The sequence below is a fragment of the Zonotrichia albicollis genome, chromosome 6 (genome assembly GCF_047830755.1).
Source record: "Zonotrichia albicollis isolate bZonAlb1 chromosome 6, bZonAlb1.hap1, whole genome shotgun sequence".
NCBI lineage: Eukaryota > Metazoa > Chordata > Aves > Passeriformes > Passerellidae > Zonotrichia > Zonotrichia albicollis.
The window spans coordinates 18,091,680-18,118,531 of record NC_133824.1 but is presented as its reverse complement, the minus strand read 5'-3'; the positions used below and the strand labels follow the sequence as shown (position 1 = coordinate 18,118,531).

The window sequence follows — 26,852 nt, the reverse complement described above, 5'->3', positions numbered from 1 at the left end:
GTGGCAGAAGTTTTCTTCACTTCAGTCAGTGAAGATTAGCAGAGAACTTCCAGAATATGCTATCTCACTTTCCTTATTCCTCCAAGCTTTGGTACTTTTGTATATTACAGTGCAAGCTCTTCATTGCCAAGCAGACTCTGGTCATTCACTTTTTTTTCCTGACCATTTTGGAACAGGCTGGCCTGGATGAGACAAGGCACCCAGAAAGAATATGACTGCAAATACATTTTTGAAACCTGTTGTCCAATTTAGAGACAACCTTTCACAGTTCTTGACAAAATTCAGATTGTGACCAAGGCATTTTTTTTCTACTCAAAAATGTGAAAAAATAGACTTATTTCATTGCTCTGGGTGCATTAGTTTTAAAACAATCAATAATAAAGATGCATAGATTGTATCTTGAAAAGTCAGAGATTACAAATAATGTGTTTCCATTATTTATATGGCTAGTGGACATGTTTTTCCTACAGCTGATGTCTTACAAAGCAGTCTTGACATCAGTGAACTGGGGTTCACTTAACTAACTTATTAGATAAGAGGAACAGGAAAAACTACTGAAATGCTTTTGCCACTGAAGTCTTCCTTTCTACAGACAAATTCCTCACTGTTTCATAAGAAATCCCAGTGCATTGAATCTGTAAGCCAGAATTGGATGCTTCAGGCTTCACTCCAGAATAGATCTGTCCAAGATAGATCTTGGGACAACAACCCTAGCAAAAAAAAAAAAAAAAAAAAAAAAAAAAAAAAACAGGAAAACTCATAATTTGACTTCTTCACTTAAGTGTACCTGTAGCACAGAGGACTTCAGAATAAAGCAAAATTAAAAAAAAAGAACTCCATAAAAAAGCGTTGTACTGTGTGCAGCTGTGTTGAGGGTTTTTGACTGGCTGTTACTGGCTTCTGTGGCAGTCAAATCTCTTCTCACCTCTGAGCTTCCCAAAAATACTCACTAAAGGAATAACATGATTTCATCTTTAGAAGCCAAGAAAGCTTTTCCATTAATTTCAGCACAAGGAAAACAAGGCCACTTTTGCATGTTTTGAAGACCTTTCTCAAAGTTCTCTACAGACCTGGTTTTGATAATTGGGTCCACCCTTTCTCTAGTGGGAAAGACTTCCTCCACATGCTAGGAAGTTGTTGGTTGCAGGTCGTATTTCACTTTCCATATCAAAAGAGCCTGCTGGTATGCCTCTTAGCATAATTCAGGGACTTATCACTTAAGACCCCCTTGCTCCCTCCTCGATTTCAGCACGTAACTTTTCCGTGTTACTGTGTTGTAAAACCTGTTCTTCCTTCATGAAGTGTCAAAATCATTCAAATAGACTGAATTGAGTTCACTTGCCTACAGTCTGATCAGCTGCTTCCTAATTCTCTCTGGAGTCTTTTAGAGAACAGGATGCCATGCTGGTTTTGCAGAGCTTTGTGCATGTTAGCATTGCTCTGGCTTGTTTCTTCATGCTTGCTCTCCATTCTTACAGCAGCCTCTCTCATTATCCTAATCCTGTGTGAGATAATGCTAGAAGAAAATGCCTGATTCTCCCTGGGTTTTTTTTTTCCTTTTCTATAAGCATTTTTCAATACATGCATGTTGAGAAAATTGTCACCTCTACCTCCTACCTCCTTTATTGCTTCTCTAGTTCTTGGTTCTGTCTCAAGCAAGGATAGTATTGAAGCTGTCAATTTCTTTTGTCAAAGTAGAACCTTTGCTGTATTTACTTTGCCATAAGTCCAGATCTTTCTGCCTTCAGTGAATAAGCCACACACACACAAGAACAGGTGCTGCAAGCAGAGGAAAGATGAGGAGCAGCAGAGATACAGGGTTATTCTTGGACTGATAACCAAAATAGTCTTGTCATTTGAACTAGTTCAGCTCTGTTCAAGCCTGATGTAAAACAGATTAAGCTGTGGCCTGAGTTGATTTCATCTGTTTAACAATATTTCAAGGCAAGAATTGCCTGTTGTTTCAGGAAGAGAATGTTTTTGCCTGCATGGCACCATTTTAATTAAAAAAAAAAAAAATTAGCACTAAAATAATTTGGTTTGTAGCATCCTACAATCTGCAGAGAGTATTGTTGGATTCTACTATTTTATTTTCTTAGAGCACTGATTATTTGGTAAATGTATCTCCACATTATAGGAAAGGTCTGAAGAGCACTTTATTATGCGGAAATATATAGAGATCCTTTCAAGCAAATATAAAGTTTTGTTAGGCAAAATTGTGTCTGTGGCTATTGGGCTGAAATCAAAAGACAAATTGTAAATCATGGCATGTCCAAGAAAGTAGTAAAAATCTGAGGTTTAAAAATAATCCTGCAAGAAAGAAAGGTCAGGCTGATATCCCTCTAACACCCCGAAACAAAGTTTTTAAAGTGATAATGCCAGACTACCCCAATGCTCCCTGCAAAGAAATGTTCAGGGCAAATGGAGCAAGCCTAGCAGTACAGTTATGGGGCAGGGTACACATGGGGACTCTTGTGCTCCAGCGCTTCATTCCACACTCAACATCACGGCAAAGGCTACTCAGAGGTAACTCGCTCATTTTTAGAAAGATGGCAATTTGAGTACTTCAGCAGTCACCATCAGGCTGAAACATTCTGAGCAGTACTGGTTGATGGGGCTGAAGGATGCAGATAAGATGAAGGATGTGATTATTTTTTATTTTTCACTATTATTACTTATTAGACTTCATAGGGAAAAGAATAACAAAAGAGCAGTGAGTTATTGGTATCACTGCCTGTGGGTTATTGTGGGTTGTGAGAGGTGATAGAGAGCTGTTTGCTGTCACCAAGGAAATACAGGATAAATTTAGGAGGAGTAATATCATTGCACCTGACCGGGTCAAGGTTATAATGGTGGTTGTTGGGCATGTGCTGATGCTATTAAACCTCTATTAGCATGGAAGGGCTTGATCCTATTCTGCTAAGAGCTGGAGGAGGTCTCTCATAGTAACTTCAGCAGGAAAAGGATCGGGCCCTGAGAGTATACCCATGGCAAATATTTCTCTCACATGAGGAGAAAAAAATTGTCCCCAGATTTAAAACAGAATAACCTCAAATTTTAAAGCCTTTTGAAAAGTTTTGAGTTGAATTCACAGAGATTTGATAAAGACTTTTCAAGAAGCCCTAATGATTGGGGGGGGGGGGGGGGTTGGGGGGGGTAGGGAGAAAAGAGGAAAAAAAAAAAGAAGAAAGGAATGAGTGGATGGCACTTGAAAACCGTAATTATGTGAATGTCAGTAGTAAAAGCATCCCTCTCCGGCTGTCCATATGAAACCTGAACACAAATAGAAACTTGTCATACGAGTGAGGAAATAACCCCTCTGAGCGTGTATTTTTCCCGTTTCACCAACGTAGCCCGCCAGTGGAAGTCTCGGCCAGCGGCAGGCAGGTGGCGTGGTTAGGTGTCGCTTCGCTGGGGTGCCCGGGGAAGCCGCCTCGCCGGGGATGTGCCCGGGCTGTCCGTGCCGGGCGGGGTGGGGGTGGGCAGCGGGGACGCCCCTCGGAACCGGCCCGGCCCGGGCTCCGCAAGCGCCGCCAGGCACGGCCGCCGCCGCCGCAGCGCCAGCGAGCCCCGGGCCCGGGCACGGCTCACCCGCTCCCGCCCCGAGGGCTCCCTTCGCCGGCACAGGGCTCCGGCCAAGCGGCCAGCCGCGCTCCCGCCGGCTCCTCGAAGAAAGAGATGCAGCAGGCATCTTCTCCCCTCCGCGTCGCCAGCAATTTCAGCTTGTTTTTTCTTTCCTGCTGTTTCCTATTCATTTTCGCCCGGGAAACCCGAAGAGTGCTTTGCACTCCAAACCGCCGAGCGATGGGGCGGTAAGGATAACATTCAGGGGTTGAAAAAATTAACTATTGCCTGGAGAATGTCGTTTAAAAACTGCTCCGAAATATTCTGTATCTCTTTAATTGAAGTAAACAAAGTGCAATAAATTCTAACTCAAATATGATTGCACTGAGATTAAGCTCTAATTGCTTAAGGCTCAGGTGGAATCTGCAGGCTAAAGCCTATAAGAACAATCTGAATTTCACAATCATTCTGTCAAAAGCAAAGAGATGAGAGCCCACACGCTTCCTAACAAGTCATTTTTAACAGTTACAAGCTCCTTACAAAGACCACACAGGGAGTCTAAGAGATGCAAATCTAATCCCTGGTCATTCTGCAGGCCTTCAACAAAGATGTACTAAAGCCTAATAGAAAAGAAATCAGTTCTCTGTCACCAGCTCCTACTAAAATCTATTAGAGAAAGTACGGATCTTGTATTTACAGCAGTTCCTTTTAAAGGTTAAGGACAAGTACATATAAAAGGTATAATTTTTTTTAATGTGAAATATTTAATGAAATCCATCATCTGCTCTCTTTTATTCCTGAAGATGCTTTTGGTATTTAGTTTGTATTCATTGACCATAAGAATTATCTATCCCTTTGTTCTTTGAAATATTAGCAACAGATTTTTTTTCTTTTAATGTTAGTCATTTGGACGAGTGCCGTTTTGCTTTCTTCTGTTCTTCTGTTCTTTTTTCTTTTTTCTTTTCTTTTTTTTCTTTTCTTCCCGGTTCCCTCATTTAAAAACCCGTGCAGGGACCTTAAAACAACGGTTGGTATCTTTTCAAAATGCCCTGGAATACGTCCATCCCATCGATAGTTTGACCACTGTCCAGGAGTGAATATTTAAATCAAACGAATATGTAAATAAAGAAGAATAAAAAGTCCGTCTACACTTTGGCAAGCGATACACAGAAATACACAGCTTTTTCTATGACCCTGTGATAAGTTTTGGGTTTAATGACCTTTTTTTCCCCTCATAGCTCTCTGTATGCTGAATTAACCCTATCTCCCGGCAAATCTCAGCCTGATGTAGTGCTGGTCTCTATTGTACATTTGAATAACTCAACAGGAAAATAAACGCTTTTCTGCACAAACACACTCTTGCGAAGACACATCTACACGCACCTCAGAGTATATGCATACACCACGATTTTGCAGGTCTGCACTAACACAGGACACACACATACTGGTAGCATGACTAATTTTTAGGTCACTTCTGTTCCTAAAACGTTCGCCTGTTCCTTTTGCCAAAGTGCGGTGGACATGGGTGTGGGAGTAGTTCTTAAATTACAACTGGAATAAGAGACTGAAAACACGCGATGCTTCTGGGGGTAACGTGTCTTCCTAGTTCGGGACTGTCACCGATGTGGGTAAAGTTTTGTTCCCCGATATATCTCTGGATATTGGTCACACACACACACGCACAAAGAACTAGACTGTTCTTTGGGAATTGCGTAAAAAAGGAAATCGAATCGGAGTCGTTTCCCTGTTCTGCTGAGAACCCTGGAGTGTTTTTCCCAGGTGACGAGAAATTCGGCGCGATTCAACTGGGTGTCTTAAGGAGAGGAAAAAAACACGTGGGCCCAAAATCTACTCCTGGCTCCCCATGATTATCACATATATTTTGGTGGGACACGTCGCATGAATAAAACCATCGATATTTGTGCTGGGAAGTAACTTTTCCTAAGACGAGTTGGTCCTTTTCCTTTCTCCTTTTTCGCACCCCATACCCACTTCCCCACGCCGTGATCTTCGTGGGTGAATCAGCTTCAGCCACTGGGCATGGGGAAAGCAGTTCTCCCTTGGAAACAGCGGCGACCGCGGAGCCCTGCTTGGGCACAGCGAGTGGCGATCCCGCTGAGCGGCTCGGAGCCCCGCGGCGCCCCGAGGGCCCCTTCCTGCTAGAAACTGGCCAGCAGCTTCCCCCCACAACCAAATTTCTGTCGTCAATGTGAAGCCAGCCCGGAGGAGCTCCCTGTCCCCATGCTTGGCTGGTCATAGGAAGGGTCCCACGAGTGATCAGTGTCTTTTTTTTTTTTTCTGTTTGAAAGAGGGACAGGACAGAACAGGTTTGTCGCTGTGAAACCTTGGGCCGGGGAAGACTCTGTTCAAAGCACCGTTCGGGGCCTCCAGCACCCGGCCCCTTGCCGGGCTGTCTGGCCCGAGTCCTAATTAGGGCTCAGACCTAAAGAGCTGGCGCGGAGGGAGGAATGCGGGTCTTCCTTGGCGGGCTGGAGTAAGCAAACTAAAAATCCCAGTGGAGAGAAGTTCCTCGGCTCTTTATTATAGCCCGGGAGAAGGAGGGGCTGCAGGTCGTGGGGAACGGAGTGAGAAGGGGCTGGGTGAGCAGCGGGTCCCGGAGCTCTGTCCGGAGCTGCCCCTCCCGCGGATCCAGCCGGCGGGAGAGTGCCGGGCTCCGCACAAACCCACCTGCCATCCTCGTCAGTGTGTGTGTAGCTTGCAAGTCACTAATAACAGTTTGTGCCTCTTGTAAGGCTAATTCAGATCTCTACGACATTGCCTTATTTATTCAAATATTTATTTATTTACCATATCCGCCCCCCCGCCCTTGCCGACAGCTGATTTGGTGTTTTAAAGTGGAAGAGAATAAAACAGTGTGGCGGAGGGTGGAAGCCCGGGAAAGCAGGACTGCTGTGACTAGGACGGGAACGCTATTTAACTATAAGAAACAAGTGTCTGCCTTCAAAATGCAAACAGAGAACGGGGCGAAGGGTCGGGCCGGGCCGGGTTGGGCCGGGCCGCTTCCTGCGACTCCTGCCCGCTGTCTGCGGTGCGCACCGCCGCAAAAACACGTAAATGAGGGAAATGGGAAACGCCGATTAATTCACTGTGCGCGGGGCTGGGAGCGCCTGTGTTCCGCCTTTGGATACCCCCAGGCGAGCCTCGGCTCCCCTGCCCGTTTCTATCAGCGGGATAATTATGGTGGAGGACGCGCAGGCCTCCTGGCTTTCTCCTGGCTACGGGCACTTGAGGAATAAGAAAAAATGCTCTAGAGCAAGAAGAGGCGGGGGAAGTGCGGTGCCTGCTTGAAGAAGGGATAGCTGCGGGAGGGGTGGGGGGACAAGGTGAGAGAGGGAGTCTGCCCTCCCTGATGCCATATCACCCCAAAGCTTTGCGGTCTGACTTTTGTGCATCCTTTTCCCCAGCCTCTCAGCAGGACGGGTCGCGGCTCTCGAGGGCCACGGCCGCGGGGAGTCTCGGTTTGCTTCGGCACCCGCGGGCGGGTGCGTGTGCTGCCCTGGGTCCCGGCCCCGGCGGATGGGGCTCCTCCGGAGCAGAGCCGGCTTCGGTGCCGGGCTCTGGGCTTGGCGGGTGGTAGCTCCTCCTAAGACCCCCTGCACCTGTCCCACCTTTGGGCCTTATTTGAAAAAATTAATTATCGTTTCCTAGGGTTTATTTACCTGGTAAATTTTTGATTAAATGACTGTTTACCCTAAGAGATTGATAGGACAATCAACAGGCTTTTCCAATCATTATTTTTACTTGGTGAGCTTTTGTTGTGTGTGTGTGTGTGTGTGTGTGTGTGTGTTTTCCACCGGGACTCACTCTGTAGGTCAAAACCTTGCTTTCTAAAGCAATTAAAGGATATGTTAAAAATATAGATCAAAAATACGTTGTGATTAATACCATCGTGGAAAAAAAATGGTCTGCAGCAAGAAGAAAATATTTGGTGCTTGTTTGTAGATTCTCTCACCTACCACCTACTCTGAATGCGTCCTGTATCTTATAGCGTGTCCGGCCCTCATGATTGCAAATAGGCCTGTTTTCAAATGGAAATAGGACTTCCAAACTGATTATGTGTATTGAATCGGAATCACTCGCTAGATCCTCTTGTATAAAATGTATTGAAAAAACCATGATGGTAGCACAGCTCTGTAACTGGCTCCTTCTCATCTCAGAGAGGCGATCTATTTTGCAACTTTTTGCCATTTGTGAATGTTTCAGCTAGATAATTACACTACCATTGTGGAAAGGCGATGCACTGACACAAACACACACACACACACACACACACACACACACACACACACACACACACACACACTCCCCTGCGCGCACACACACACACACAGAGCGGAGCCTGCTCTGTGCACAGCCCACGCCGTGCCCAGACTTCCACGACAAGAACTCGCCCGGCCGCCCCACGGCAGCGCAGCTCCGCGCCTCGCCACTGCCACAAGCGCGGCGTGTCTCAGCGCTCCGCCACGCACAGCCTCCCCTGACACCGGGCACAAAATACACCATCCACCAGCACCCTCCCGAGCCCCACGGGGCAACACGGTTCCCAGGTCTGGGCTCCGAGAGCGGAAGACGTATTTAAGACAAGCAGATTGTGTATATGTGCCCATGGAAAAGTCAGAGCCAGGCAGCAACAGCTATTGCTCACACACCGAAGAATGGGGACAACCTCCATGCAAAGGTTTATCTTATTGACATGTAATGAGAGCTTTAAACCCTGCCATATCTCCCGAAGAATATCCATTCCAATTCGGAAAAGTAATTAAAAAACGATGAGAGAAAAGAGGCATCTAGACCGAGCAGAAAGCGGACAGCTTCCCTCCCCCTGGGGAGAACAATCGGCGGTAGGAAGAGGGGTTCCCCCGCCGCGCCCCCCTTGGGGGAGGGGAGCGGCCCTGCCCGTCCGCGCTGCCCCGCTCCCACCCACCATCGTCCCGCCTCTGCTCGCCCAAACTTTCTCCGGTGCTCCCTCGGGAGTTGCTTTGCCCCACCTAAAGCAACCAAACGCACCCGGGCTGGGATGGGGTGGGGGTGCCTGGGGGCGCGGGGAGGCCCCGCGGCCGGCCTGGCCGGGCAGATGGGGATCGGGGCCGCCTCTCCGTCGAGCACCGCGAGGGCAGCGGCTGCCCGGTACCACCCGGCAGAGTCCCTCCAAAGGGGCTGCCACAGGAAACTCCTGGCAGCGCAGAAGACGGCAGTGCTGGGACCTATCCTCCGTCCTTGCCGCACTCGCACAGTACCTTTGCGAAAGCGTAAATTCGTCCGCCGCATCCCGTCTTCGATCTTTTTTGGGTTACCGTGGAGGTGCCACGCACTTCCCTGCCATTTACCCCGCTAGGCAAGTGTGGTGTGTGTTGCAGTGACGCGTCCCCGAGCCCCATGCCACTCGCCCTAGCTACGGCAAGGCGCCATAGGCGGTCAACACCTTGTCAGGGCGTTTGGGAGCCGCGCTTGGACGAAAGTCAAAGGGGTTCCTGGCCCGACGTTTGCAGCCCTCCCGCCTGGGCATCGCCCCAGTGCCAAGGACGAGAGGGGCGGTGGGTGCGCACAGCTGGCTCTGCCCGACAGCACCTGCAGCCTGGCAGCCTGGCAGCGCAGGCAGAGCCTGCCATAGCCGGCATAAGAGAGTGCAGAGGGAGACAATCGCTGCTCTCGACCGGCTGTAGCCCCCGGGAGAGGAACCCCACTGGGCTGCAGCCGACTCGCGAGGGCAGCAAAGCCTCAGCGCTGTGTCAGAGCCCGTCCTCGGCATGCAAGGGACCCCGGCCCGGGGTGCAGAGCCAGCTGGCAAAGGGCAGGATCGACCCCGCTCCCTTCGACGGGGAGCCGAGACCTGAGCGCCGGCGGCAGCTGTGACATAGCCGGGCATTCCCGGCGGGCGGCGGGCACGGAGGACGCTCGGGGCTCGGGGGAAGCCGGCCCGGCTCCGGCGCTGCGGCTCCGCTCCCTCCGGCGGGGCAGCCCCGGCGGGCCCGGGCGGAAAGTGGCGGGAGGGTCTCCGTACTGTAAAATTAATAGCGGAGAGCAGGCACGGGCCGGCGGGCAGTGCTTCTTCAAAGTAAGAGTTTTCCTGCCTGCTTCTGCTGCCTAGATTCCACAGTTATTGCCGGGCACATCAGCTCTTAGGTACACTTATCAGACGTACACATCTATAGCTATAATGCGTGTACAGACGCACACGTGTAGACTAAGCGCTCCGCATCGGCCATCCATATGTTTTTTCTCTCTCTGAAGTGAACTAATGCAGATAGAGGTGCAGAGGACGAGCTCCGAGCACCCTAGTTCGCAGTAGCAACAGTGCGTTTGTTAAGAGTGTAAGAGCAGTGTAAGAGCAAAAGCAGAGACCAAGAAGGTGGTGAAGGTAAAGATATTATTTTAAGAGCTTCTCTGAGAAGCAGCAGCACTGAAAACAAAAAGTTTAGCAAACAAATGCAGCGAGAGGAACTTGGAAAAAATTGTGTCCCAGATTCACATTATTAGGTCAGTAACATGCTGAAATTATTCAGCCACTTCAGTAACACCTTTGATGTGAAGCAAAATAGTCTGCTCCCCTTACGATCCCAGGTGTTTGTAAGTTTATCGCTTTATTACTTGCCCAAATATGCTTGTCGCACGTTATTACTTGCCGCACGTTATCACTTGTCCAAATATGCTTGATCGAGAAGAACTCCGGTGAAATCCCTCAGAACAAATGGAAGTGACGATCTCATACTTTGTTCAGTTTTCTAAGCAATGCAACTATCCTTTAATTTAAAAAGGGGAAAAAACCCCACCAAAAACAAAAACAAAAAAAGGAACCCGAAAAAACCCGCAATCACAAACCCAAACCCAAACAAACAAAGCCCCCTTTCCTCCCTAAGAACCCCGCAAACCAACCCACCTCGTGAACACGCGCTTTATTCTTTTCCTTTACTCCTTACACTTTAAGGAGCCCCTGTATTGATGAAACGCTACTCAGAATGATATGGGGAGTTCTCATTGAATCAATTCAATAAGCCATGTACGATCACTAAAACCTGCCATGTCAATTCACTTGTTAAAGAAGCACAACCTACAAAATAATTTAAAATTACTCCGAAAGTCCCGCTGTGTTTAGTGAATAGAAATATTTTTGAGAAAAAGTTGTCATCTCTTTGAGATATAGTTGTTAACATAAGATATGGAGCCAGCCAGTCAAAACAGACGTAAGTATCTTGGTAAATATTTTTAGAATATACATTTTCATCCTTTTTCCGTTTCTATTCGCCAGCTCAGGACAGTAGATTTACCGTCTTTCGGAAGTAATGCATTCGGCCATTTGTAAATGTTTTTCCTTCTCAAACTGTGTCATGGTAAAAAAAAAAATATTTCCCTCTTCCCCCCCCTCTAAGAAAAGCCTTTACATGGAAGACTAAATGTTATATTTTACAGTTTTCATTTATAGGTTTCACAAGAATTTTTCTGTGTCGTAAGTTGCTTTAAGCTTCAAAACGAATTTCAGTTTCTTTTTATATCAATACGTCTTTTACACCATCTTATTTATAACGCTGACCACAAGCCTTTGAGAGAAATAGGATATAGAAAACTTTGACCTTACCTGCTCCCTAATGTGCTTGCAGCCAGAAAAGAGAGAGGGAGGGAAGAAAAGTAATTTCACATTATTCACCATTTTGCCAGGGACAGTCGTCTCTCTACCTCATAGGAGCAGCCGCACTGGGTCAGATGTCAGTACACATTTGATACATATAAACAGTATTATCATTAACTTAGAGTTTTGAGGGGTTTTTTCCCCCCTGATGGGGATCATGAGAGGAACAGCGGGTCAGACAGAAAAAAATTCTCAGCCTTGCTCCCGACACGGCTATGAAAGCACTTAAATTCTTCAGAAGTCACTCAGTCTTTAACTCCAGATCCCCTTTGTAAAGGCTAAAGGCAGCGGTCACGAAAAGTTGAACAGGGGCTGCCTTCCCGGCGAGGCCCCTTTACCTGCGCTGCGCTACAAAACTCCTAAAATACTTTTTTTTTCCCTCCCCTCCCAGCCGTGGCAACTTTTCTTGGTGTCATCTCAGGGCTGTCTCAGATTACATTGTTTGGGATCCGCACTTTCAACACCATCTCAAGGTCCTGCGCTGCCTTTTGAACCGAGATGCAGGCGATGCATTTTGGATCGGCTCCCCATCCCTTGGCTGTCCGCGGGTGCGGTGACACCGCGCCCGCCCGCCCGCGGCTGCCGCACCGCCGCAGGGCCCGGGGCGAGCCCCGCCGCCCCCGGCTCCAGAGCCCGCTCTGAAATGAAGCACCCTGTGTGGAAAACACTTTTGATATTGTTGCTGTTTTGGCCGTAGCAGTGATGCGATTTTGCTAGGGTTTGAGTTTTTGAAATTTTTTTTTGGTTTGGGTTTGTGTTTCGTTTGGGGTTTAGTTTGGGGATGTTTTTGTTGTTGTTTTCTTTTTTGTTGTTTTCTTTTTTTTTTTTTTCCCCCGCAGCCTGCTGTGCCACTTCACGCACACTTCATGGAACTTAAGAATGAATTCCTGTTTACAGCAGGAAAAAATGCCCTCCGTGATTCTCCTACGCTTACTAGTAGTGCCAGGCAGAGGTGGAGTGGGAGGAAATAGCCATTCTTCACTAGATCCTTTTATCTCTCAAAATACGGGGTGCCCATGGTCTAGCGTGGATAAAGCAGTTATATTAGGAAACGTGCGTCTCTTCCATCATTTCAGATTTGAATCATGCTGCCCCTCCCCTTTGCCATCCCATTATCCAAGTTCTGCATTGATTACCGGGAGACTGGAAACCAGCATATTGGAAGAAGCAGGAGTTTAGATGGAGGAACATATTTTAATTTCAATTTTTAAAAGCTATACAGTAACTAAGTTCTCATAAGTGTTCTCAAGGGAGACTGGAGACTAAACTGTATTTACACCCCTCCCTTCAAATATCTTCATCCTAATCAAAGCATAACTGGTTTACTAAAAAAAAATATATTATAAAAGGCAGTATCACAATGTCATAAAAAACTCTATAAAAATTGTTAAAGAGCAGTTTGTTTGCATTTCTCCTGATTGATATGTAAATACAGTTTGAACTGTGTTTGCTCGGTCTCTAGTGCTTAATAAAGAGATGAATTCACCTTTCTGTGGAACAAGTAAACAGACTTTAAACTAAGCCGACATCAGACAAAGTGGAAACGAGTTTATTTAATCGAAACTAAATCTAGTTTAAGAAAGATAAGTCAGTGTACATAATAATCCATTACAGTAATTACACCCACCACCAAATATGTGTTTATGAGGTTGTCGAGACACAATAAAATTACTTTATTTCCCCCGAAGTCTATAATGAAAAGTCACTGACTGTATCAAACACGCTAACTCCAATATTCGGGGGCGGGTGCTGCAATATTTCTCGGCTGTATTAATGCCTTTTGGTGCTCCTCACTTTTGAAGGTTCCCAGGTTTGAAAGAACGCACATTAATTACGTATGAATGGGAAATGTCGACTTAACCGGAGCACTTTCCCCTCGGTCTTGAGTATAAACTCCGGGAGAAACTAACCCTAATTTTGAAAAAATCCTTAGAGTTAACCCTGCTCTCGCTTCCTCTGCGGAAGCTGGCAGCTCTGCACCACGGACCAGGAATGCCCAACACTTTCTTCTTTAGGCAGAAATAACAGCACTAGGCTCCAGACACTCTGCCGCCCCTCACCCACCCATCCCCCGCCATGCTTAACACAGTGCTATAGATCTGAAATTAATATTCTGCGCAGGAGAAGAACACAAAAAAAAAATTGAATAATCTTTGGGTTAGTTAAGAATGTCGCTGTATAAATTAGGACATAACCTAAAGAATGAAAGGTCTCGAAATTCCTGTTGACACACGTGATGTCCTCCAGTTAGAAATAAGGGGGAAGGGGTCAGAAAGAATCCGATACTTTTTTTTTCTCCCGTGTACTTCCCTTTTTCTCCAGCCAGACTAGCACTTGGTGTCCGACTAACACCGGCTATCTTGTATAAATAAAGAACTGGAGCTTTCAAAAGCTGCTACTTAAATTGGAAGTTGGGTTGTTTCCACCCCAGGCAACCTGTTTCTTTCACTGCAAAAATATGATTATTTCATAACACCTCTGTAATTCCGAGGGGTTTCAATGACTGTGGTCGCTATCTATGGATTTGGAAATAAAAAAACGAAACCGAGCAGCAGATGCAAAGGAAAACACGCTACGAGGTCTTTTAGAAGGGGGATACTTCTTATTTTGCTACACTCACAAAAGGAATATTTGGGACCTGAAAAATAGAGAATTACTGGGATTTAGAACTCGTCAGATACGAGCTGTTTAGCTTCATGTACTTTATATATTTACAGAAAAGTTACCGTCTAACCGCCTTGCATTCCCGATAATATTTACGTTCTGTGCCTGAGCCCGGCGCGCACCTCTGCGCACCCACCCACGTGCGCGCACGCACTTTCTCCTCATCTCCTTCTCCACAAACTTCCCACATGGCTGCACAAAACAACCCCCAGCAAGCAAACAAGCAAACTAACAAACTCCCTCTTAGAGAAACAGTGCGACCCGAAACCAGCGCCCAAAGGGACCAAGCCAGCCCGTGTGTTCCACCGAGCCGCGGCGTGCTCAGCCCTCCGCCTGAGCGCAGGCGTGGGCTCTGCAGGAGAACCTGCGCGGCCGTGTGGGGCTGGATTTGTGCAAAATTAAATATATGGAAATGTAGAAAATGAAACACAGCCTGATAAAGAAAGTTAATTCAAACTACATGTCGTACACAATAAACTATCTTTTTATTTTGATTATAAATAAGGTGACTGTACTTCCCTTAAAATACAAGTACATAGGAAAACCTGGTAGAAATTCTCTTTCTTTTTTTTTTCTTTTTTTTTTTTTTTGTTCTTACAAGGTGTTAAAACTGGACACTTTAAATTGGACTCACGTTCTATACTGACAGCAGATTCTTCGCTGTTTTATTTTTTTCTAATGGCGTTAGACTTTTACCTTCTTTCTCCTCCGTGCCTTTGGCATTTGAATTTCTAGTCCCGGAATACTTTGCTTTCTCTAGCAAGAAGTCGCTGAGGTTCTCCCCGCCCCCACCCTCAGCCCCCAAAAAATAATCGGGCTAATGAATTTGGACTCGATTCCTTCGGTCTCGAGTTCGTGAATCCCACGCGTTTGCTTGTCCTGTTTGCACGCTGAGGATTGATCCTGTATCCCGTTAAGCCTCTGGCCAGCTCTCCTTTGGGAATAGGGTCTGGGCCCTGGGAGGGGCGGGGGCCTTCCGGGCTCTGACAACATCCCGGCTTGTTTTTCCACCAAGAAGTTAAAAAAAGTGGGGACGGGGGTTGGGGGGTGGGGGGGTAAGGGGGAAAAAAAAGGAGGAAGATGTAAGGATAGGAGCGTCGGGAGAGGAAACCAAAGGGGGAAATAAAAAAGAATATTCGTAATGTGTATAATTTATTAGAAGCTTCTTAGGAACTATATTTAAGCCAAATATCTACATAAGTTACAACAGGAAAAGGCGGCGTGCGCAAATAACAAACTGCCGGAGGATTTACGACGGGGTGATCATTGTCCATAAAAAAGGTGGGGGTTGGTTTGGTTGATTGTATTTTTTTTCCTTTTCTTTTTACAACAAAATATACAGGCTACTAAAAACTATGGGTTTAGTCCAACTTTTGACAGCATTATACAGCTACAGGTTCACATCAAACGTAAGGAGGAAAATAAAAGCCAAGCCTTTGATGACTCCACGTCTCCATCCGCTGGCCCTGGCGGCGGGCTGGGAGAGACCGGGGAGGGGGAAGCTGCTTCTTGTGTCTGGGTGACGCGAATGCGTTTTTTGGGGGGGAAAACCACCCCATCCCCCAAAATCTCTGTATTTACATGCAAGTCCTAGACGCTGGCAAAGTGTACATCTGATATCCAAGTCTTCAGACCATGCCTAAAGATGGTCCCCTTTCTGCAGACTGCTCCATGGTTATTAGTCTGAATATTTTTATACACCCCATAGGACGACTTTGGGGGAGAAAAAACATAAAGACCCAAAACCATCAACAGTAACAATAAAATGGAACAAAAAAAGTGTCTCTCTCTCTTAGAGGTCCGCAGAGACCACTCAGTAAAACGGGGGAAAGGGAGAAGAGCATTAACAAGAAAAAAAAAAAAAAAAAAGAGAAAACAAAAAGAAAAAAAAAAAAAAAGAAGAAAAAAGCACACAGTAGTTTGGAGAGGACAGAGATTTGTGTAACTGGGAAAATTGGTTGGATTTTTTTTCTTTTTTCTTTTTGCCTTTTTTTTCCCTTTTTCTTTGTTTAATCCTTTTACCAGGTCCTACCGTATAGCAAGGTGGAGCAAGACATGGCAGTGCCATAGTCAGAAGTAGAAGAGTTTAGGTGAGACAAACTGGAGACTTGGCTCTGCAGAGAGGAAGGGCTGGCCGAGTGCTGTCCCATGTCTGGAGACTGCCCCGCACTGTTTGTCTGGTGGCTCTGATGCTGTCCGAGGCTGTTGCCATTGGTAGCCACCGTGATCGTTGTAGCTGCCTGCTGCTGATGGCTCTGGATAGCTGCTGTGGGTGTGTTGGAGCCTGCTTGGCAGGGCTTGCCATCCTTCACAAGCACTGGCACTGCCACCCTTCTGGGAGACTGCTGCTGCTGGCAGGAGCCGTTCTCCTGTTGCATCTGCTGCTGCGCAGCCTTGTCTTTGGCCTGGCGCTTCATCTTGTAGCGGTGATTCTGGAACCAGATTTTGACCTGAGTCGGGGTGAGATGTATCATGCTGGCTAAATGTTCCCTCTCCGGGGCGGAGAGGTATTTTTGTTGCTTGAAACGTCTCTCCAGCTCGTAAACCTGGGCCTGCGAAAAAAGGACCCTCCGTTTCCTCCGCGGCGTGCTCTGGAGCGGGGCCATGCTCTTGCTCACGTCTCCCAGGGAGCCGAGGCTGCCCATGCCTCCCATGTTCATGCCCGAGGACGGCGCCATGAAGCGGGAGACTGCAAGGGAGAAGGCGGCACGTTTTAGGCGGCTTGGCCCTGCCCGGCCCGGCCCGGCGCGGCCCGAGTGGGGCCCCGCGCTCCGGCAGCCCCCGCCGCCGCCTGCCCCCAGCGGGGCTCCGCAGCCCCCCGGCAGCCCAGCCCCGGCCGCGGCCTCGGGCACCGCGCTTCCAAACAGCGGCTCACGTCCCCGGGGAGCGCGGTGGCCCGCTTCTCGCCCGGCCCAGCCCCGGTGAATAAGGGCGACCACTCACCCCTCGTCCTGCCCGGGGCATGGCCAGGAAAGTGCCCAAAGCGACAGCCGCGGCGGGAGCAGCCGCGGACAGCGGCTCCGCGGGCGCCGGCCGAAGAGGAGGACTCTGACGCTGCCCCGCCGCTCCCCGGGACGCGGCCCCGGCGCCCCCGGCTTCCCCCCTCGCCCGCCCGGTGCCGGGCGGCGCGCAAGCGGGCGTGCACCGCCGGCTCCCTTCGGGCCCCCGGGCAGCCACGCTCTCGCCCCGCTGGACGGCGAGAGCCAGGCTCCCGCTCCCCGCCGCAGCCCGGCTTCCAGCCCCCTTGCCCCGCAAAAGCAGCCGCGGGAGGCTGACGTGCGACCAGCCGGGATGGAAGGACCGGGAACGATTCTCGGGCAGGAGGAGGAATTTGGGGTTTGGGGGACGAGTCTGGGTTTGAGATCGACTTTTTCCCTGTCGCGGACCCTCCCTGCCTTCTGCCCGCGGTGTGTCGGGGCAGCTGCGCGGCAAGCCCCCCTCGGCCACCCAGCCCCGAGCCGACTTACTTGAGGAAAAGCGGGGATCCGGGTTGGTGCCGTACCATCCTGTCGCTGAAGCGCTGTTCCTCATGGTGTCCTGGTAAGGCGGCAGCTCGCTCATGTTGCCCAGGTTCCCATTGCAATAGCCCCCCATCGTAGCATGGGAGAGCTGGGGGACCCCTGCCGCTGTCATATGGTAGGCGGCAGTCACTGTTCCGTTGTGGCCCATGGGGTGCTGCTGCATGGCCGGCTGAGAAACCTGAGACTGTCTGTAGGCTGACAGGGGAGCCCCCAAGTTACTGGCCTCCATGCCCACTTTCTTGTAGCTTTCCTCCAAAGGACTCAAGATGTCAGACACTGAGAAAGGAGTCGTATGCTTTGGGCTCATCGACATGATTCGGCGGCTGGGGAAAAAAAAAAAAAAGGAAGGGGAGGCAAATCTTTTTTTTTTTTTTTTTTTTTTTTTGCCAGATATTCTGGTGTTGCCTTAACGCCGATCTTGTTGGATGTACACGTAACCGAGTGGACGAAGTCCGCCTTAATTGGATTGAGTGGAGGCTCAGGGCTGCCTTTCGTTTGTTTTAGCCAGACGCCAGGTTTTAGGCTGCCACCAGAGGCGGGGCATAGGCACTAAAGCAACAAGACAATAGAAGCCTACATCTTGCCCAAGATAATTAGCTTACATGCTGATGACAAGGTAAACACCTTTAAGTCTTACTTGTCAGAATTTTTTTTATGTCTTTAGGAAAAAAAAAAAAAAAAAAAAGAAAAAAAAAGAGAGCGACAGAGAGGACCGGAGAGAGAGGGAAAAAAAGAAAGAAAGACCCCGTGAGCACAACTCTTTTTTTTTTTTTTTCCTCGGGGTGACAATATCGTGGACGGGAAATGGAAGGCAAAGCAAAAAAAGACCACCATTTGACTGGGTGAAAGGATTTAAAAACAGCTCCCGGGTGGCAAGGCTGTCAGCCCAGCCTTTGTGAGAGCTGGGGAAACGGGGTGGAATGCCAGTAAGCCAAAGGACAGAATCTCCCTCTTCCCCCACTAAGTTTGGTCCGGAAGGAGCCCCGCCGCCGGGAGGACAACTCTGCGGAGGGCAGATGTTTCTCTCCGGGCCACAGCTCCCCGCGCCCCGCACTCCTCGCTCTGGCTTGTCAAACGCCCCGGCCGCCTGGGGCTGAACAAGGGCTTGGGGTTTCGCATCTCGGGAACACTCTCTATGCCTCCTAAGATACTCAGTGCAAGGATCGTTTGTCTCCCTAAACCTAAAAATTCCTTTCAGCTAGGGATTATTTTTTTTAATATCTCAGAGAGGGGTGGAAGACTCAAGTTTGCAAAATCAAGCAGTAATTTAATTGCCTGGGACGAGAGACCGATGAAAAATAGGTTAGCGCAAAATGTCGCTTGTTATTCTCAAAGGCAAAGACTCTCACAGTCTCTCGTGGTCCCTCTGAAGCTGAAGCTGCTTTCTAAGGTTATTTATACAGCACGGGAGCTGGATGGAGAAGACCTCTCCGGTCATCTGCTACACGACCTTGCCAATGAATTCCCTGTAGTTTCCAATAAACTGCAATTTCTGGCACTTTCGGATCTGTTCTCGGATCCGGTGTGAAAACAAAAGCGATCCATTCACAGCCACACGCACACGTACGGGCAGCCAGTAGCTAATATCACTCGGGTCTTTGAAGAAATCTTCCAACGCCTAGTGTCTTCAAAGCTTATATTTCGGGGTGATCAGGGCGGAGGAGAGAAACCTCCCCTGAGTGTTTCACACCCCGGCCTACGGCCCTGACAACCACAATTTAATACAGCGATTACCTGAATATTAAGAAAATTACAGCGAAGGTACAGTTAACCCTGGGACTCTGAAGTGTCAAGTAACTATTTAGTAATTGCACTTGTAAATATGTTTGTGCTTGGCTGGTTCGTGCTTAAAAATGCAAAAGTGCACTTGCTACCCGGGAATAACTAAATATCTTTGTCTAAAGTGGCAGCATAAATAGCCGGTCGCTTTGTGGCTGTGCTTGATATTAGTACATAAGGATCATTTTGCTTCAATTGGGAGGCTCTCATTCACTAGGCAAGAAACCGTTTAGGAGAAAGTAGGTTCCCGTATGAGAGTTAACATCCTTCAAGTGTAAGCCTCAGTCTTGATTACACTTTAGAGCTCTGCAAGAGGTGAGCTTTTCCACACAAATATAATCGGGGGAACTTTCCTTCAATCAGGCCTCCAGCTCTCTTACATCATCTCAGCTGCTTCTTTCGGCACTAGCTCCCTCACGGCTGAATACCCCAAGTGGGCTGCTTGTGAGTCTGCTGGGTCACCAGAGGCAGAGAAGGGCGACTTTGGGCTAGAAAGGCGTTTGGGTTTTACCTCTCATTTTCCCTCTTTTCTTTTAAAACCTTTCAATCTTATCTACCCAGATCTCTGGAACATTTCTTTACACTACCCCCCCGCACCCCCCTCCCTCGTCCCGGTTTTTCCCATTTTTGCGCCTATTTTTGAGTACGGTCTTTGGTTTTGTTCCCACACAGAGAGAGAGACTCGACCTTGCCGTAGTGGTTTGATTGCTTGGGGTTTGAGGGTGGTTTTTTTCACCCCGAATTTCTCAGACACTCCATCCCCATGCCTCTTTCATGAGCCTTTAAAGGAAGGGGGTGGACAGAAGGAAAAAAAATTAAATACTGCAGGATCCACCAAAACGACGGCTCACTCGGTTTGAATCAGAGGCGAAAGGCGGCGAGTGACCGCGCGATTAGCGGGGCAGGAGCAGGGACTCGGTTCCCGTGCCCCGCAGTGCGCGGTGGGGCCGCCGGGTAGGCCCGAGGGCGGCAGCGGGGCGCGGAGCGGCGCTCGGACCCGCGGCCGAGGCTCCCGCCGCCCTGCCAGGGCTTATTCATCCTCTCACTGGATGGGCGCAGCTTAACTCGCCTCCCAAACACTGCTCGGTTAGGGTATCCCGAGCCAGTCGGGCCTTGGCTCTGTGCGGGGTCTGGCACAGGGAAGGCGATGCGAGAGCGCTCCGTTCACCTTTGCTGGGGAGCGGGTGAAACTCTCCTGTGCACGTCTGAGCGCTGAGTCAGGAGCACACCGGCGCGCCCACATCCACCTGCTTTTTAGCCGGGCTAGATGAACGCGGTGTAAAGGAAACAGGTCAGCCTTGCACCTGCTTTCCCGCCCCAAATGAGCTATAGCGGGGCAAGTCCGACCATGGACAACGGGCGAGAAAACTTCCTCGCTGGTGTCCTCTCCCTTCACTCTCCCTTTTCTTCCAAGCCCTCCACCGGAGTTTCGTCTGCCAGAGATGGCTGCTCCAGCTTCCGGGGAGGGTGGCCGTCCCGACAGAGCCCTGCCTAGGCTGCCTTCAGCGAAATACTCGTTTACCTGGTGATGCTGCTCAGTAAAACACTCGAGTTAAAAAGAAATGCTAAGGAGCAGAGCAAGGAAGATGAGATGCGTTCTGCCTGGTGGAAGCATTTTCATGAGAAAGGCACGGTTTTCACCCCGTGTTTGCAGAAATGCGGCTACACGGACGTCCCTTCAATAGCTTCTGACCCCACACAATCCTTTTGATAACACTCGAGAGGTGGAAGAATGGGAGACTTTGTCAATCAAATGGTGCCAATCCCAATGGAAACGGTGCCACCAAGACCGCAGAGCGTTTCCTCATCAACTGGATTGCGGGGGCTGGGAACTCAAGAATCAGCTTTTGAAAGTGCGCACAGGGCTCTCCAAAGACAACAATGTCTTTTTTATACGAGCTGCCGTGCCTCCCCAAGGGGAATCAAATATGTTCGGCCAGGCAGAGCTCGGAGGGCTCGGAGGGCAGAGGGTAAGGGTCCCACGCAAACCGCACGCAAATTCTTTCTCAACAAGAAAGACGCTTTCTAGGTGTAACTTTTTGATACAAAGCCATGAGGTGCTCCGTGATCCCTCTGGATCAGCTCACGGGTGCCCGTTTGGCTGCACCCCCTGCCCAGCCCTGCTGTCCCCGCTCTCTGCGCCGAGGAGGCGGCCTTGTCACGTCCTGCCCTGCCCGCTGCCCGGTCCTGCCCTGCCCGCTGCCCTGCCCGCTGCCCTGTCCGCTGCCCTGCCCGCTGCCCTGCCCTGTGCTGCCCGCTGTCCTGCACGCTGCCCTGCACGCTGCCCTGCACGCTGCCCTGCACGCTGTTCTGCCCGCCCGGCGCGGGAGCAGCCGCTCCCAGAGAGGTCCGACTTAGAGGTGGCAACAGCAGATCTGTGACAGGGCTCTTTCTTCGCGTCTGGTCATCAGTATAAAGCTAACACGTTCATGGAGAGATGTAAATGACCACCTGGAAAAATGGCCCCACCGAGGCATCTTGCCGCAACTCGCCCCTCTCAACCCGCTCTGAACGAGCTCATAGAAACCTCATGTGATTGCTTGTGCATGTCGGTGTAGTACACCCTTTGGTTCCCCATGTCCCCCAGAACGGAAGATGTGCCCAGCACACCTACGCCGGGAGCGGAGGTTTCCGTAGTGATGGAGTGTAGGGCGCACTTGTGTCTCTGCCGGCCGCGGGCAGGGCGCTGGGAGCCGCTCCCGCCTGGAAAGCACATGCTTGGGCGTGTGAGAAGGCAGGAGTCCTCCCAGAGACGCACCCTGCGAGCGCTACCTAGGCACGGAGCGCTCTGGGTGTGTATGGGGGAAAACGCCTGTTGTGGCTCACGGGGACAATTCCTCGCCGTGGGAAAGCCCCCTGCCCTGGTTATCTCGTTAGGGTGGGAGAAACCCCTCAGTACAGCGAGCGAAACCTCTCCCCCTGGCGTGGGAACATAAGGCAACCAGCGAGACCACCAAAGGCTAAAGCGAAAATCCTCACCCCTCCGCAGAGCACGCACAGTTGCTCCTCCAGCTGCCCAGGGCGTGGAGCATCTCGCAGCTGGGGCTCCCCGGGCCCCTTCGCCACAGGTGCCTGGCGGCCCCACTCGCAGAGCTCCGTGCGAGCGAGGGCAGCGCTGCCTCCGCTCCGCTCTTTTCCCTCCTTCCCCAGTTGCTGGAGCACGGCTGAGCCCTCCTGCCCCGGCCCTCGACGCCCTCCCCGTCCTTTCCTTCGCCGGGCCGTTCCCGGCCAAGAGGGCCAGGGTGGGGCCAGGTGCGGGGTGCCAGGGCAGCGCTCCCGGAGCCGCGGCGGCGGGCGGAGGGGCCGCCGTGCCAGGGCGGGGGCGGCGGGGCCCGGGGCACGCCTCGGCCCGCCAGCCGCACCGCGCCCCTCGCGGGGGGACCCGCGGGAAAGGGCTCTGTGTGGGCGTGGGTGCCCCGGTAGTCTCGGGGGGACAGCAGCATCACTCGCCCCGATGTGTGAACTTCTGTCGGACCGCCTCGTCCGACATTATCAGCAGTTACTGCAAGCCCTCCACATCTGGCTTTCTCAGCGTCAGTAGACTGTCACCGCCGCAACAGTGTCAGTACGCACATACAAGACTTGCTGTTGCCCCGAAGCGTTTCTGATACCCCCAAGACAGTGGTGATTATGCGGAGGATTACTTGAAGGTGGTTGTTGAGACAGTTTGGTAAAAGTTAGACTGTAGAGATAGTTAAAAACGTAAGCACGTTTTATTTAGATATAAAATACTTTTAATCGGCATATACCTACAAATAGAATCCCACCGGGATCTATCTATTTATCTGGTTTTAGGTATAACTATTAGTATGTTACATTAGCTATCTTAGGAGTTTTGCGCTTTTGTGTGTGTTCCCAGACATGCCTACACACACATACAAGCGCGGGGGCGCATACCTCCGGCAGTGGGTATGCATGAGTATATATTTACGCATACATTCACAGTCCTCAACCCTGTCGTCTCTTAAGTGTTTCAAAAAGGAACTCAGCTTTTAAGTGGGTCACCTCGCCGCCCTCCCTTCCCCTTCCCTCGCCCAGGCCTGCGGCCGCGCCGGCGCCGGGAAAAGCGGCTCTCGGCTCCCGGGTGGGGTGGGACGCGGACACGGCCGTGCCTGCGGGTGCAGAGCGGAGGGGCGGGCTGGGGGTCGCCCCCGGCAGTCTGATTTTCCGCAGACGTTTTCTGTTCCAGCACGGCTGGCGGCGCGGGGCTCGTCGCTCACTGCCCCCCGGTTTGGTGTCGAAGCCCCCCCGAGCCTCCGGACCTGCCCGGGGCGCGCTGCGGGGCGGGGGCTCCGCGCCCTCGGGGCTGCGCGGGCGGCGCTCGGGGCCGAGCCGGGGCCGCTCCCGCCGGCAGTGTGCGCGCTGGCGGACAGGCGACCTTTCCCCCTCGACCTTACCCTGGGGGTAACCAAAGCTCCCTTTTATTTTCAATGCCACTTCGGAGTTTGCCTTTTGTTCCCCGATACCTCTCGCTTCCAGGGATACGGGTGGCTCCCCGCTGGCTAGGGGGAGGGCTAGCGGTCGCAAAGATATCTCATTTAAAAACGACAATGGAGTCTTTTCGACCAGCCCGTGTGGTGCCCGAGCTTTATTTTCGTAACGGGGAGAATGGAACTGTTTATTTTGCTTTTGTTTTCACAGCAAAACTCGAGGGCACGTTACAGGAGGGCTGATAGGAACCCCGGCCCTTCCTCGTTGCCCTTGGGTGCCCAGCAGAGCCGCCCAGCGAGGGCCGACGCCTCCGGTGTTTGCCCACGGCAGGCCGGGATCCCGCGCAAACGGCGCGGCTTCGGGCGGATCGGTCCGCGGATGCCCTGCTCTCACTGATTTCGGAGCGACCGAGTGCTCTGCTTATTGCCCCCAAATTCTTTTCTGCCTCTCCTCCGCTCCCCCGTCTGCGGCTTGACCTGAGCTCCCCCAGCAGCTTTAATTCGGACGGCAGCTGCCATCTGTCCCGTTGTGCCCTTGGCGTTTTTGCCAGGGCAGGGGCCGCCCGTGCGGGGTGGGCTCTGCGGGCGCTGCCGGCCGTGCCGAGGGACGCGCCGGGGCCGGGGGACCTCAGGCGGCGTTCCTGCCTCCGTCCCTCCCTGTTCCCTCCTTGTCTCCCTCCCTCCGTCCCTCCTTCCCTGCCTCCCTCCCTCCGCTGGCCGCCGGGGAAAGCGCAGCAGCGGCGCCGGGCCCGGGCCGCCAGGGCTGGCGATCACCTGCGCCTGAACACTCGCGGCTGCTGCTGCTGAAATTCCACCCGAGCCAGGACAAAATCATATCAATGAGGAAACTGAACGGGAATTTGCTCAGTTGCCCTTGGGATGTAATTTTATGGATATTCATCTGTTTTCACTGTGTGTTTCTCCAAATCTAGGGGGAAGGATTAGCTGCTTTTACTGTTGCTGCAGCTCCTCCTCAACACCTTCCCACAGAGGTAGCTCTGCCTCTGAGCAAGATTCTTCCCCCTCCCTGGGTAAAGTAAAATTTGCCTGTTCCTGGATCAAGAGGAACTGTCTAATAATTTGTGCCTGTTCCAAGAGCTTGCTTTACAGCAGCACAGTCAAGCAGTTTCAAATTGTGCTCTTGCTAGTTGATGGTCATATACACAAAAGATTCTCACTCAAAATCGGCCTTTTGGGAGTGACTGCCTCTTCCCCAGCTGCTTCCTGCCTTCTCAGCTTGTAGCCCAGGAATCCATCCCTTGAGGGCTGCTCTCAGTCCCTGCTCTGCAGGAGCAGCCCAATTGCCCCACACTCTCCTCTAAGTGTGGGAACTGAAGATGCAAATGCCATCCATTTGGAGGAAGAGCTGACATGAGTCAGTGAGCTGGCCTGGAAGGGCCAGAGTGACTCAGCTGCCCACTCAGAATGGTAGGTGGTTTGTTTATCTGTCATGTGAGCCTTAAAAATCAACATTTCCCGGGTCTTAAAAAACCCAACCAACCAACCAACCAACCAAAAAAAAAACCAACCAACCCAATCAATGTTTACTCTGCCTTGATTTTCTTCTGTTCCTTTCTTGGAAGAGAGGACACAGAAATCTCCTAAGCAAAGAGGTCCATTTCAGAAGCCCTAGGGCAAACCTAGAGATGTTTCAGAAGCCCATTTTACTTTTCATGGGAACCAGTGTCTCTGGGAAGATCATGCCCTCAGTCTGGCTAGTACACTGGTAGGTCTAGTTAGAAGCTGATGTAAAAAGTGCAGCACAAAGGACACCATTTGTAGCTAAACTCAACAATGAACTTTATTGGTGCTGCTACCAAACCCATTAACAAAGCTCTACACTCTGCAGCATTGTTTCTGGGGCTGGGTTTTGTTAACCAGTTACTAGTGTATGTGTATGGCCCAGGGTGCTGATTTAACAGGTGCATTCCTCTTGCCAGGAAAGGGTTCAGTTCAGTTGCCAATTCCAGCTAGTTCAGTTTCAAATACCAGTCTTTCAAGTGTTTCCTGCTGTAAACAGGGTCTCAAAAGTTTGTTGTGCAGTGGGATCGATATATGCACAGCATACATGTCAGGAAAGGCTCTTGAGCTGTGAGACCTGTGCCAGGAATTTGACAACTCTGACAATAGCTCCCATCATCTCTAAATCTGCAGGTCAGGCATCTCAAAACAGATCAGGTCCACCAGCAGGACTACCCTGCAGTGCTCTGCAATACTCCATCTTTCACAGAGTCTGCTCTGAAAGCAGTGTATGCGGCTTGCTCAGTCCAGCACCAGTGGCACCTGTGTTGTCATACATAGCAGAGTTCCTGTATTTTATACAAGAAATGGAAAAGGGGGACAGTGAGTTACAACTCTTTGCAGCACTGAATTACTTCTGGGACGAATGGGTATCTGTGTTTTTCTGCAACTGCATGTACCCCATGTCTTTGCTCAAACTTTGTAATTTTCGCTCTGCCAAATACATTTGTTTATATGAATTGCACAGTGTAAAATATAACGTTTTTATTGCCAAGAAAGTTGAAGCAATGGGTTCATCAAAACATTTCACCTGTTCCTCATCCTAAGAAGAACCCGCAACCCAGAAAAGAAATGACAAAACTGGAAAGAGATCTCTCACCCTTGCAGCTATGTGAAGAACAGAGCAGCTCCTAAATGAGCTGGCTCTTACTGTAACCAGCTGATGTCCCTGTCTTCCTCTGTTGTGTCCCAGCAGCAACCTCTCTTCCCTTTGGTTATCCATTGGCAGGATTCTTTGGGTCCCATACTTCTAGGGAATGGGTACCACAGCTCCACTTGCAACTGAGGGTTTATTGAAAGGTTTCCCAGATTTAAGAAAAGATGGGCTCAGCCTTACAGAATGTTTCTTCTTGCAGTTGATCAGCAAGAAGGAAAGAAAGTAGTTCAGCTTGAGGTTCAGTTGGGTCGAAGGACCAAAGGCTGGGAAGCAAAACCAAAGCCTCTTTGTATTGTAACCTAAAAAATGCACCCAACAAATTTCTGAATGTCCAGAGGTATCTTATCTTTGAATAAGAACAGCACTTTCTATTGAAATAGAAATCCTGAAACATGTGCTAAAACAAGTCCTTGCTAGCAGCTCTATTTTCTGTTTTCCCAGACATTAGTCATTATTAACATTGTAGGACAGAAGAGTCTCCATGTAGCAGGATTATCTTCTAAATTACTTTGGATGATAGACATAATGAAGTTAAAAATTTCACTCATCTTTGCCCTGTCAGAAATGAAAGC

At 50.1% G+C, this 26,852-nt stretch overlaps 2 protein-coding genes across 4 annotated transcripts in view; both read right to left on the bottom strand.

Moving 5' to 3' along the window:
* Positions 1–11,305, bottom strand: part of MBIP (MAP3K12 binding inhibitory protein 1) — a 113,670-nt gene extending 102,365 nt beyond the window's left edge. Inside the window, exon 1 of one of the 3 annotated variants that reach the window (XM_074542670.1) lies at positions 11,159–11,305. In XM_074542670.1, the coding sequence (XP_074398771.1) occupies positions 11,159–11,230 (72 nt within the window). In that variant the 5' untranslated portion in view covers positions 11,231–11,305. Of the gene's footprint in view, positions 1–8,822; positions 9,058–11,158 lie in introns of those variants that run through there. The other 2 variants (XM_074542669.1, XM_074542668.1) reach the window with 2 other exon arrangements.
* Positions 11,306–14,428: 3,123 nt separating this feature from the next.
* NKX2-1 (NK2 homeobox 1) lies at positions 14,429–22,291 on the bottom strand. Its single transcript, XM_074542667.1, has 3 exons — positions 22,153–22,291; positions 17,341–17,717; positions 14,429–16,562 (listed from the first exon to the last, which is right to left on the bottom strand). Exons 1-3 carry the CDS (start codon positions 22,203–22,205, stop codon positions 15,892–15,894), a joined length of 1,101 nt encoding a protein of 366 aa, XP_074398768.1. The 5' UTR covers positions 22,206–22,291; the 3' UTR covers positions 14,429–15,891.
* Between the last annotated feature and the right edge of the window lie 4,561 nt (positions 22,292–26,852).